Source organism: Episyrphus balteatus, chromosome 4 (assembly GCF_945859705.1).
Source record: "Episyrphus balteatus chromosome 4, idEpiBalt1.1, whole genome shotgun sequence".
Lineage (NCBI taxonomy): Eukaryota > Metazoa > Arthropoda > Insecta > Diptera > Syrphidae > Episyrphus > Episyrphus balteatus.
The window spans coordinates 77,423,738-77,437,266 of NC_079137.1; the positions used below are offsets into that span (position 1 = coordinate 77,423,738).

General features: G+C 28.6%; 1 protein-coding gene across 1 annotated transcript; it reads right to left on the reverse strand.

Moving 5' to 3' along the window:
* Positions 1-2,221: 2,221 nt before the first annotated feature.
* On the reverse strand, positions 2,222-9,267 carry LOC129919146 (solute carrier family 22 member 7-like). The gene is made up of 7 exons (XM_055999996.1): positions 9,195-9,267; positions 5,656-5,899; positions 5,368-5,590; positions 5,205-5,308; positions 2,870-3,636; positions 2,628-2,809; positions 2,222-2,560 (listed from the first exon to the last, which is right to left on the reverse strand). The coding sequence occupies exons 2-7, from the start codon at positions 5,853-5,855 to the stop codon at positions 2,336-2,338; spliced, it is 1,701 nt and encodes a 566-aa protein (XP_055855971.1). The 5' UTR covers positions 5,856-5,899; positions 9,195-9,267; the 3' UTR covers positions 2,222-2,335.
* Between the last annotated feature and the right edge of the window lie 4,262 nt (positions 9,268-13,529).

Below are 13,529 nucleotides of genomic sequence, written 5' to 3' on the forward strand. Positions count from 1 at the left end.
TATACAAAAACTTAAAATATTTAAAATTATATTTTTAGCACTTGAACAAAAGTTTAGAAAGTCTCAATAAGACAAAGTGTTTAAAATTTACATGGCTTAAGTAAATGCTAATACATTTTTTTTTTTGATTAATATCTTCGTTTTGGCATTCTTTAACTTACTTCAAAAGTCTAGAAAAATCTCATGTCCGAAAGTCTCGATTTTCAAGGTCAAACCGCGAAATGGAGATTTTCGAAATAAGCAATACAATAGATCATGGAACAATGTTACACATATGATATATGATTTCAAGGTATTTTTGAATGCTGATTTTTTTTATGCTGCAACCTAAAATCAAGGCAATCTGACGTCTCTGAAAAAAGGAATACCTCTTTTTCATCTGTCAACCCGTATTATTATAAATAACAGTTGCAAACTTAATACCAAAATGTTGTGGTAGGATAACCAAATTTTGCATGAAGGTTTTAATATCCATTATCATTAATCAAAATCAAAACAATGCAATGAAAAACCCTTGGTATTACTATCGAATAATGGTATTTTACCAACCACTTAAAAATCTAAATTTGTTTTTTTTTTTTTTTCAGTGTACAAATTGTTCTTTTTACACTTTTTCTCAATTAACCATGGTAATTCCCACAAATTACATCACTTTTTTCGTTAGCCCATCATTAATTTAAAAATTATGACAGAAAAACTTTTTTAAAAGTAGTTGGAAAACACTGAAAAAAAAACAAATTTTTGATTTTTAAGAGGTTGGTAGTTTGAACATTTTTTTTCGTCATAATCTCATAATTTTTGAAGTAAGGGTGGGCTAGTGAAAAAAATTGATCTAGTTTTATGGAATTACCAAGGTTAGTTAAAAAAAGTCTAAAAACTTCTATTCGTTTAATGATATCTTCTAAATGATTGCTCGTAGAAAAAAATGTTTGCACATTTTTTAGAGAATTACAAAACCTACAAGTCTTCTATATAGTTTTTACTTGCTATATAGGTACTATAGGGCAAGTTTAGGATTCGTAAAAAAATTCGAACTCGAGATAACAATTTTACATGACATTACGATGATGGAGAATGCCAAAAAAGTGGGTCCGGCAATTCTGTCTGTCTATCTGTCTGTGTGTCTGTCTCTATCTGGAGCTGCAGCCTAAACAAGTGAAGTGATTTTCTTCAAACTTGGTAGTTAGCAGTTTTTGGTGATTCCCTAGAGGGGAAATTGAAATTTTTTTTTATGAACAAAACTAACGGTATCTGCCATGTAACGGAAATACATAAGTTAATTTTTTTCAAAAACGGCTCTAACGATTTTGATTAAAATTTTTGTTTGTAGTATTACAGATAAGAGCCAACTTTTAAAATAAAAAAAATATTTTTTGTACCGTTATTAACGGTACCTGTCATAGAACGGTTTTTTTCGTTTCTGAATATCTCGTACAACATTAACCCGATTTTAATGAAAATTTTCAAAAAACGCATTTTTGGATTTTTAAAAAATATTTTAAAAATTTTTTTTTGTGAAAATCAATTTTTTGAAAACGGATTAATGAAAAATTTTGAAATTTAGTTTTTATGTGTAATTTAATTATTTCTTCAAAATGCCATACCAACTATTTTTTTGAAAAATGTTACATTTTTTATATATAAAAAATTATTTTTAAAAAAAACAGCTCCTACGATTTTCGAAAATTTGTTTCTAAAAATACCTTTTTATACAAGTAATAAAATGGCATACTTGGTTTTTTTTTTTAAACATTATTTAAAACGGTGTTTAATTAATTATAAAAACAGATTTTATTTTTTTACACTACCTATGAAATTTCTTGAAAATATCAAATTTTTCTTAATTTTCTTGAATAAAAAGCTTTAATATTAGAGTAACTTTAAGTATAAGAGTAAGTACGTGCGACCCCAGTCGTGCATTTTATTTTTTGATAGATTCGCCCGTTTTAAAGTTATATATGAAAAACCTACATTTTCGGCATTTAACCTTGAATGCCCGCGTGGGACTTTTGGATACTTTTGTAATTTAATTAAGTGGACATTTAAATGCTCTGTACCAATTTTCAGCTTTATGCAAACTATTTCTGGACCAGAATTTTCAAAATTAAAATTCTATTTTTTCCAAAATGTATTTATTTTAGAGCTTTTTTAAAAATTAAATGATAATGAAATGTGTATGATTAAATAGATGAAACAAAAAACCAAAAAAAAAAAACATTAGTAAAGTGCAAACAAATTTAATGTTTATTATGTAAATAATTTGTATAATTATATCTTTCTATCTATTTTACTTAATAAATATATTTCCAAAAAAATGAAATATTCAAAAATTGTTCTATGGACCCGAGCTGGATAAAGATACTCTATAATTTCTACTTTCTGGTGTTAAATTATTGTTTTCAACATCTTTGTGTTTTGGTTTATGACCAATATCTTCAGCTTCATGCATAGTTGTTGGCAAAACAGCATCAGTTGTTTCAGGGAATGACAAAGCCACAAAAGCTGATATAACAGCAAATGTTGAAAATAGGATTGCTGGACCAGATTGAAAGTATTTTGCCTTGAAAAGTGTATAAAATATTTTATTAAAGTTAATTAATCATTGGGTTGAATTTTATAAAACTTACCAAAAGAGGAGTTTGTGGTGCCAACATCGAGCCAAATCGTCCAAACATCGAACAAAACGACAACAAACTATTTCGTACATTTGTTGGAAATATTTCGGATGTGTAAAAATACAAAACTTGAAAAGAAGCGGTGATAGCCATTTTTCCAATTAAAAATAGTGCCAACTGAAGACCAAACAATTCTGAAAGAAAACCATTTGAAAAACTTTTATTTTTGAAATAAGTTCAAATACACAACTTACCAGTTTCGACAAAAATCGTCGCCGCTAAACAAATTCCACAAACAATCAAACATCCAAATAATGAATATCTTCTACCATATCGATCCATTGTCCAAAATGGCAAAACAAGTCCAGGAATTTCAATCAATGACATATACATAAAGTTGTCATACTTATTTCCTCCAAGTGATATTGAATTCAAACTCAAACCATAATAGACCAAAACATGTGTGAACCAAACCATTGCACAACTAATAATTCGCCAAAATAATGATGTAAAAGCTTGACGAATCGGGAATGTACTTTTTTCTTCAGATAATTTCTGGCGATTATCAACGAGCAATCGTTCAACAGTTGGATCGGATAGTTTTCGTTTGTTAACTCTGGCAGCAGTGTGAAGAATTTTCGCAGCCTTCACTTCTTCACCTTGAGATAGTAACCATCGAACACTCTCGGGAAGTGTCCAAAGCAAGATAATATGAGCTAGAGCTGGAGTGTAGAAAATTTGAAGTATTGTTCTCCAATTTGGATAAGATTTCGCCACAATTGCTAGAAGAACTTTTCCAAAAACAGTGCAAACTGTGAGTAGGGAACAACTTAAAACACGAGCTTTTTGTCCGACTAACTCGAGTCCTAGAATGAAGACTGTAGCATAAAGTGTTGCACTGAAAACATTGTCGAGAAATCCAAATGCGAGGAACATGTAGTAGCTTAGTGAGAATGATCGAACGACTCCGACAATGGCACTAAGAAAGCCTCCAATAGCCAAAATTGTGCGGCGACCATACCTGTTAATGGAGAACAAAAAAACTAGTACTAGATTATTTTATTGAGCACGCTAGGATTTGGTAAGATTAAGCAGAAGAGTGATAAATTGAAAACAGCAAATCCATAGAAATTATGATGTTTATTCTTTTAATTTTTTACTTACTTCGAATTTTCGAACTTAAATTTTAAGAAATATTTTTTAACTTTTTTGAAAGTCCTCTGAATTATTTATTAGATTAATTCAATTCGAATAATTTTAATCTTGACATTTCAAGTTTCGAATTTTCGAACTTAAATCAATGAATTCGAAGATATATTTTGTATTTTTTTAAAGTCTGTTGACCAGCAAATCTATAGAAATGATGAAGTTTATTTTTTTAAATTTTCACTAACTTCGAATTTTCGAACATACATCGAAGAAATATTTTGTAACTTTTTTGAAAATCTTCTGAATTATCTAGGTATTCAAAGAATTCAATTCAGCTGCATAATTTTAATCGATTCGAATATTGAAATTTCGAGTTTCGAAATTTTGAACTTTTGAATGAATTACAAGACATCTTTTGTAATTTTTTGAAGCCTTGTGAATCATCTATTCGATGAATTCAATTTAGCAGCATAATATTAATTTCGAATTTCGTTTTACCAAATAGAAGTCTCATAAATTTACCCATGTAAGCAGGTCCTTCAAACCATGCATTGTTTAGAAGTTCGAATTTTCGAACTTAACTTTTTTTAAATTAATTTGAAAAAATCTTTTTGTGATTTTCTTAATCTTTCCGAATCGTGTTTTTTATACATGAGGTATGCCATGAAAGTTGTATGTATCGTTTTGCCTATTCTTTTATTTTCGAAGTTTCTTTTCTTAAATTTCGAATTAATAGTTCCGCTAGGATTAATGAAAGAAAATCTTAGATGTTAAATCTTTATCTGTAGTAGTTGATTATTCAAATTATATTATTGATTCGAATAATCGATAAACTTCGAATTTTAACGGCGATTGTTCGAAAAAATCAATAGGCAAAGATTTCTGAACTAAGTCTAATCATAATTCTACTCTTTAGCTGACAACTTCTAAAAAAATTTAAAATTCGTTTGTTGGATTATAAGGCTTGGTTTCACAAATTCGATCAATTCCAACTTCGAATTTGTATTTTATCGAATTCGTGTTATTCGATAGTATCGATGAATTTTTTGTACCGCAACAATTTCAGAACATAAATCTCAGCAATTTACCTATTAAAGAAGGTCTCTCAAACAATCTATTCAATGTTTATTTGATCTTCTTTCATTAAAGTATGGAACGATTATCTTCGAATTTTCAATTCTCGATATTTCATTAATCGAAATGTCGAATTGAATTATTACTCGTTATACCAAGAAAGTAGAAAAGACTAATTGTCGGCTTCAAAGACCGAGGTTAAAATAAATTCTTAGAATATTTCTTAGATATTTGTAGAAGAAGCACAATTTGTTCGATATCAAATACACTTTATATATCGATAAATTTGCCTGTTATTGTTTTTCAATTTCACATCTCTAGCATTAATCCTAACCAAAAATAAATCAATCTGAAGAGTTTATTCACCTATCTGAAAAATATCCGCCCAATGGAATTCCAACAAATTTTCCAAGATTATGTACTGTTCCAACCATCGATAGTTTCCATTCATCAGAGCAATATATTCCAAACTACATCACAAAATTATCGATATCAAAACAATAACAATTTCTCTCAAAAACTTACATACATCATTGGATATGGTCAGTTCTTTATCACGAAATATAAAATCCATTTCACATTTTTCTTGTGCATTCTGATCAAAATTTTGAACAGTGCAAACATCACTTCGATTGTATGGAACATATCGATAACAATCACTCAAATCTCCACTGGAAGTTCTTGGTATCGAAAATTCTGTCCATGGTTCATTGTATATACTGTTTGGGCCATCACATTCTGGTACGCGACACCTATTGAATAATAAATTGAGTATTGCCACTTCACAAGATAAAAACCAAATTATCGATTATCTAACCGAAAAACAACAGAACTTGCAAGAAATATGTAAGATTCGATGAAGATTCCACGAAATAGCATAGGAATGCATATTAGCAAGTAGTTTATTAGTTGATACTTTCCAAATATTCCAATACGAATTAAAATAGCTTCTAGGCCAAATTGAGATGATCCAATCGAACTCGTGCTACCGGCACGACTGTTTTTACTCTCAGTCATTTCGGGGCTATAGGGAACTTCTTCAAGATCGAAAGCTCATGAAACTAAATAAAAGATGCCTGTGATAAGTTACGTACTGAAGAGGTAGGTATACATTTATTTTTCGTCAAGCTATAAAGACTACAACAACAACACTATTTGGTAAATTTGAGTTGTTGGATCTTTTGAGCATGAAGCTTTGTAGAAAAACACCGCTAGATTTATTATTCAACAACTGATAAGTTTATTCAGCATAGTTTATTGAAATCATACAAATTTGGGTGTTATGCTGTTAAGAGAGTTTGATAATACAAACACACACATTTTAAAATCACAACCAATGTATGTGCCCCTAAAAAAACTCGTGCCCCAGCTGATACGGTACCGCACTTAAGATTTAATTTGGTAATCGGTATCGCTAATGATTCACTGATCCGGACAAAAAATGCTATTACTTTACATAGTTAAGATTAGATTTTTTTTTTTTGGTTTTGTTTTAATCCACTGTATGTATTTTGGTTGGGGCTTGGGGCAGTAAAAATACTATTCTAGTGATTGGTAATGAGTTGCTTGTTGAATATAAGATAAATGAAGGTACCTATAGTTAATTTTTTAATGACATATTTAAGTCCTAATTTTAAAAAATTTTTTAGACCTAAAAATATGTCCCTGGAACGCATTTATTCAGGTTTTCAATCCGCGTTACTTAAAAATTTTGGAGCTCAAATTGAATAAAATTTAAAAAAATCATAAAATAAAGAAAAAATAAAAGAAAAAAACAATTGAATGCACCACTTCTAGTAGTTGCTTATCATTTAAATATTTTAGAGTTGAGTAAATGCAAATAAACAGGGCCGTCTTTAACTATCCTGGGGCCCTTGGGCACAGAAGAATTTGGGGCCCTTTTGGAAAGTAAAATAAGTACAATGGTTGGCTTAAAGTCAATGGTTATGGTTAAAAAGGGGTGCCAATATATCGTTTCATATAAAGTAAAGGGGGTGCTTATAATACGTGCATCGAGACATCAATCATTGCCACTGCCAATAATTGTACCCTGTATCCGTTATAAGTTTCAGTTTGAAGAACTGGAAAAAAGAGCTCAAACGGATTGAAAGATTTGCTAAAAACTCGGTACAGACGATTTCTACGTAATTTTCAAGAGCCGTTTTTTTTTATTGTTTGCCTTTTTATTTTAATGTCTCTTTTTCAACGGATATCTCCAATATAAAGTTTTCGCGATATTGCAATTTTCTCAAAAACGGATAACGATTTTGCTTTGAAAAAAAAATATGTTTTGCTGCAAATAAGGCCGCACTTTTGAAAGAAGGAAAATATTTTTTGGACCGTTATTAACGGTACCTACTTGCCATAGAACCGATTTCTTAATGAAAACGACACAACCGATTTTAATGAAAATTTTTACATAAAAAGGTTTATACTGATATTAAAATTAAGAAAACTTAAAAAAAAATTATTTTGGATTAAACAAAAAATTAAATTTTTTTTTTTTTGAAAAACAATTTGTTTAAAAGTTATTTATTGAATTCTATGTGTCAATCTTTAAATACGAGAGCAATTCGCAATTCAAATTAAAACCATTGTACCATGGCGTTTTCCATTGAACCAAAACATTGATGTACCATCGACGAGCCGGCAATAGTTTTTTCTCAAACGTTTTCCAACGGAAAAAGTATTGATGTTTTTTGCCGACGAATTGATTCTTTTTCGTCTTTTAATACGAATCTACTCATATTTTTACCCTGATTTTAACACGCACTACAAATTTGACAGTTTTGCAAACTTCAAACGAAATTACTATTTAAGTAAAAAGATAATGGAAGAGAATTCGTTGTTTTTATTAATAATTAATAAATAATCTTACCTACAGTGAAAAAAAGGTATTTTTCTTTTTTTTTGAAAATATTATTGTCTCATTTTTTTTTTGAAAATTGAATTTGGGTTTGGTGGTTTGGATTTAAAATTTATGTCCGCATACAACGCCACATAGTTTGTTATCTGTTTGAAAACATATATTTTCCGTTGCCATATAAAAACTAAAATTTTTTGGTAGATGGTCTGACCGACAAAAATGTTTTGAGAATATAATATTCGCTCCTTCGGGGCCCCCCTGAGAATGGGGGCCCTGGGCACGGGCCCCGTATGCCCTTATGGTAAAGACGGCATTGCAAATAAAAAAAATAAAAAATACTAGCGCAAAATTTTAAACGATTTAGTAAATTACTAAAGCCATTTAGTAAGTTACTAAGTTCAAAATCAGTCTGCTTTTTGACTAAGTAACTTACCAAAATGGCTTTAGTAATTTACTTAATTGTTTAAAATTTTGTGCCAATTAATTCAAAGGAAAAATATCATTTCTAAAGAATTTGAGGTGCTAGAAAAGCCAACTTGATTTCTTTAACTGAGCTGCATTTTTCGAGAAAAAATCGTTGAAGACGTTCTTAAAAATTTAGGTATAACATGAAGGTACCTAAAACCCAAAAAAATGTAGATATGTCAATTTTACGAAAAATTGAAGTTTGAAAAACGGTTCTATTCGAGGTATACCGTTTCCGTTAATAATGATTTTCGAAAAATCTTTAAGATTTATTAATTAAAATCGAAGAAAAATATTTCAAAAAAATTTGTTTTTTTTTTTTAATTTTGAAGCTTTTTTAAAAATCCAAAATTTGTTTTTTTTTGTTTTAATTTTTTTTTAATATTTTACAAAATCGTTAAAAAAAAACTTTTCTACTATCGTTATATGACAGGACCGTTAGTTTTGCTCCTGAAAATTTTCAATTTCCTGTCTAGGAATCTAAGTTAGACGTGTACATAAGTTAGTTAATCTAACAAACTCCACCGTTTGGAAAAATTGATGTAGCCCTTTTAAAAACGAATTTTAAGCGATATTTCCATTTTTCTAGACATTTTGCTAATAATTTTTTTAAGTCTTTAACATTCCAAAAATCCATTAAATATAATTTGAAACTTTTAAAGTTTAAATTGTGGACGTTCTTAAGTGTATTTTTATTTTTGTATCACTATCCTTAGCCGTCGTATTTTTTATCAGCTTAAGAAACAAGTACAAGCAACCCAATTGGATACTTTAACTTTCTTCTTTTATTCTCTTGTCCTATTAAATTGTCCTATAACCAACCAAACAATTCAAGCAACAGAGATCTGCAAAAGTACTAGTTTTTAACTTATGTTTTAAACTTCGATACTTCGAAATTTGTAAATTAAAATTGTCAATATAATACAAATTAGGAACACAATATCCTGTTGAGAATAATTTTATTAAAATTTTTAAAGAGTATAAAACAAACTTTTTTAGAAAGCACTGAACAACTTTCTACTCACTGAAAAGAACAAACTACCAGAACGTCCGATAAGTCGAGTTGGGTCGATGTGCACTGAAGCGCGTATTAAGTAATTTCGTCGCTTTATTTAAATATAAAATATTTTTTTTTTTTGTTTTTCTGTTTTCAATTTGATGTTTAAATAACTTTTAAAGTATGTGAAATAATGTTGTATTTATGAAAAAATGTAATTTCTTTTTTAATTAATTTAAATTAAATTTAATTAATAATATAGATTTTAATAACCATTTGAAAAACCTGATATACAATTGAAATTGTAAGACGAAAAGGTTTTGATTTTTTGAGTTTTTACTTTTCTCTTAGGTATTCTCTAAAAAAATTATGGGAAAATCGAAAGATAAATAGAAAAAAGCTGTCAGACAAGCTTTAATGCACGTTACGTTTTTGAATGTTCGAATAAAAATAAAAATTTTAATATTTGTTGAAGTTCGGCAAAAATAGAGCTAAAAACAAGATAAAAGCCGTTATCACTCGAAAACGAAGCGAAAACGAGAAAATTTAAGTTTTCGGAGTTGGAATTGCGCCAGGAACCTACGATTTTCGTCTGCGGTGGTAACTGTGTTTTCATATACAATTTTTCTTTGACAAAATTCGTGTCCCAACTCAAGAGCTTGGACTATACACACTAGTATACCAACACTGCGTGGTGTTGTTTTTTTTATTATTTTTGTTTTTTAGATTTGGTTGACGAACGCAGACGAAGTGGGATCAACAAAAAAAAACAACAATAAACGATTATTAAAAGAGAGTTTCGCACACGAATATTTTTTTTATTTTTTATTTTGTATTCACTTCGCTGTTTTGTTTACCATCTGATCTGTGTCAAAATTCTCACTTCTCTTTTTAAAAGAAGCTTGCATTTTGTTTCAAATTCAAATCAAAATTTAGTTTATGTTTATTACCGAATTATTTACGTTTTTGTTTTGATTATAATATTTTTAATTTTCCACGTGAATGAAAATTTCATTTGAATGAAGACCAAACACCAAATCACTAAATTAGGTACATACGATATTTTTTATTGCGGAATTTGTTTGAAAATTTTGAATTGGCGTGTTTCAAATAATGGTAAAGAGGTCTATTCTGGCTCAGGTTTTAACTACAGGGAAATATTAGAGTTTCTGAAATAATTCGAACCCGAGATAATAATATTTAGACTTGACATTATGACCGTAGAGAAGACGAAAGAAGTGGATCTCAAATTTCTGCCATTTTGTCCCTTTATTTTTATTTAAAGTTTTTGAAAAGCTAATTTTTGGGAGATTTTTCGAATTAGTTTCTTTCAAAAGAAAAAACAAAAACAAGTCCTCTCATGTATTTTTAATAAAATATCTCTTCTATTATTAAATAAATTGAATTAATAACTAATAACAACCTAAGTATATAATAACGTTGAATTCACACCATATTATTAAAAGAAAACAAATTTTAACACAGAAAAATAAACTGTAACATGTGTTGGAAAAATTGTAGTTAGGTAGCTTTATGTACATTGTACAATGTACATTAGGGTGTGTCAAAATGCTAAAGTATGGAATTTCCAAAAATAATATCTTTTAAAAGTTACAATACTTATCAAAAATATATGCTGCGTTTACAATTTTCATTTTAATTAATATCTTTGGCTCGCTCAAAATATAGGAAGAAATCGAAGAAATTTGAGTTTTTAGAGATTTTTGAAATAAATGTTTTTTTTTTTAACTGCGCCGTTTGAATACAAAAACAAATACAGGGTGTCCCAAAAGTAATGGTTCAAACGAAATATGCTGATAGGCCAACTTAAGGGCTCTCAGAATTTGGTAACTTGTTCATCCCAAATCCTTACGGTTTTCGAATTAATGCATTTTTTGTGAAATTTCGAAAAATTCCTACCTTGCAACAGTATTTTGCTTCCTCCGTCCCCAATTGGTTTTTGTTTTTTATTATTCTTTCACTAAAACATTGTCCAATAATAAGAAACAATTAATTAATCAAAACATTTTTTATTTCATACGCCATTTTGCTGCAAGTTAATTAACAGTTCCAAGTTTTCTCAAAATTCAATTTCTTACATTTATTTCAAAGCAACAAATCGAAAAAAAATTGTATGGTGTGGCACTGGTTTATTATTTTGAAAACTTGTCGTGTTATTGCAGTTTTCAAAAATGTATAAATGTTTCCAAAGTTGAAGTTAGAACTGAAGATATTACAATTTAAAAGCAACAAAACAGGGCTTTTCAGAGAAAAATAACGAAGAAAAATAAACACATTTTCTCGACTGTTGTTTGTTTATTTCTTTTTGAACAAAAGCCTCGATTTTTGTTTGTTATTTTGCTCTGAAAACGTCTGTTTTTTTGCATTCAAATTGTGATATCTTTCGTTCTAATTTCAACTTTGGAAATTTTTATACATTTTTGAAAACTGCAATGACACGACAAGTTTTCCAAATAATAAACCAGTGCCACACCATACAAATTTTTTTCAGGGTGTTGCTCTGAAATAAAAGAAAGAAATTGAGTTTTTATAAAACATGGAACTGTTAATTAATTTGCAGCAAAATGGCGTATGAAATGAAAAATATTTTGATTAATTAATTTTTTCTTATTATTAGGCAATGTTTTAGTGAAAGAATTGTAAAAAACAAAAGTCAATTATGAGCAGAGGAAGCAAAATACTGTTGCAAAGTAGGAATTTTTCGAAACTTCACAAAAAATGCATTAATTCGAAAACCGTAAGGATTTGGGATGAACAAGTTACCAAATTCTGAGAGCCCTTAAGTTGGCCTATTAACATATTTCGTTTGATCCATTACTTTTGGGACACCCTGTATATTAAATATATATCTTTATAAGAAAAAACTTTTAAACTTATATACGTTGGAATTGAACACTTAGTAATTAAGCTGCAATATAATATGTGAAGGAAAAAATACATTTTTTCATATAAAATGGTTTTTTTCCTTACAACTTCAACCGATTTGAGCGAGCCAAAGACGAACGATATTATGAATTTTTTTTACATATTATTAAACCTTAGACCCTAATAAAACTTTTGACCACTATTACATTGCAAAATAAGAGTAATTTTTTTCGGCCATACAAAAGTGACACACCCTAATGTACATTGTACATACATATTTCAAATTTAAACAATTTTTTTTATCTGTACCTTTCTTAATAGCAATATTATCGACAAATTTGACTCGATATTAAATACCTATAAGAATTATAATTTTTTGAATTTTTGCCTTTAAAACATTTATTAAAAATTTAAAGCAATTACAAACAGGGCAATAGGTGAATTTCACAAGCATAAAAATCATCAATTCTTATCGTATGAGCGTTAAGTTTACATTTTTGGAAGTGTTAAAAACGGGTGGGTGACTTAGATGCATTCATAATGTTTGTTTGCTCAAAAAGTTTGTAACTTCCTGAATGAACTATGTGTATGTTATAATACAAAATGGTTGTCATTAAATAAAATTAAATATAATTTTAATTAGGTAGGTATGTATGTCACTGGCGGACAGTCTTGTTACCTTTTTTTTTTGCTTTGCGAGAGATATATTTTTATTTAATTTAAAATTTTGACTCCAACATTAATTTATTAAATTTAAAAGAGCTAAAGACTCGCAGTCTGAGTCACTCCAAGGTAACTTTTGTCTATTTTAATTAAGGCACGTCTTTTAACTGATTGGTATTCTTGAAATAATCTTATCAATTATAGTGTGGTTTTGATTTTTAAAAATAACAATAGATAGTAGATTGAAGATATTTAGTGTTATACACTAATTATTATATTCAAAATAAAAACATTTACTTCTTTTTTTCTTTGGAGCAATGTTTATGTCTATCTAAACCCAAAAAAAATGTACAACTAAAAAAGCAAAAAAACTCAAAAAATCGATTTTTTTTAAAATATTTTTTATTATGATTGTTTCGACTATTTTGGTACGAATTTTTTTTTTTTTCAATTTTTAAAAAACATTATTCCAATAGGAAATTTAACTCTCTACAAAAAGTTTTATGTGCAATATATCAAAATTTTGCTTAGTTTACGAGGTATATTGAAAAAACCAAAAAGTGGGCTTTTGCACCCCTATCTTCAGTTTCCACCCTCTCATTTAATAGAACTCAGCGGTTTTATCTTCTCTTATAACCCATTGAACGATTCTTGCAATAAAAACCCGTGAACATCTAAGTTCATTATTGCCATGTTTTTTTCGACATAATGAATAGCTAGGTATTTTTTTATTAAAAAATCTTTGTTTTTAAGTTCTACTGATGCAAACAATTTAATGTTTTTTTTTTATTTTACATTATGCACCAAAAATACC

Bases quoted from the DNA above. Each gene is read 5' to 3' on its own strand.
- LOC129919146 (XM_055999996.1), bottom strand. From the start codon at position 5,855: ATGACTGAGAGTAAAAACAGTCGTGCCGGTAGCACGAGTTCGATTGGA. The intron at 5,591-5,655 runs GTTAGATAATCG...ATTATTCAATAG, and splicing joins GCAAGTTCTGTTGTTTTTCG to GTGTCGCGTACCAGAATGTG. The intron at 3,637-5,204 runs GTGAATAAACTC...CTCCATTAACAG, and splicing joins GGCGGATATTTTTCAGATAG to GTATGGTCGCCGCACAATTT.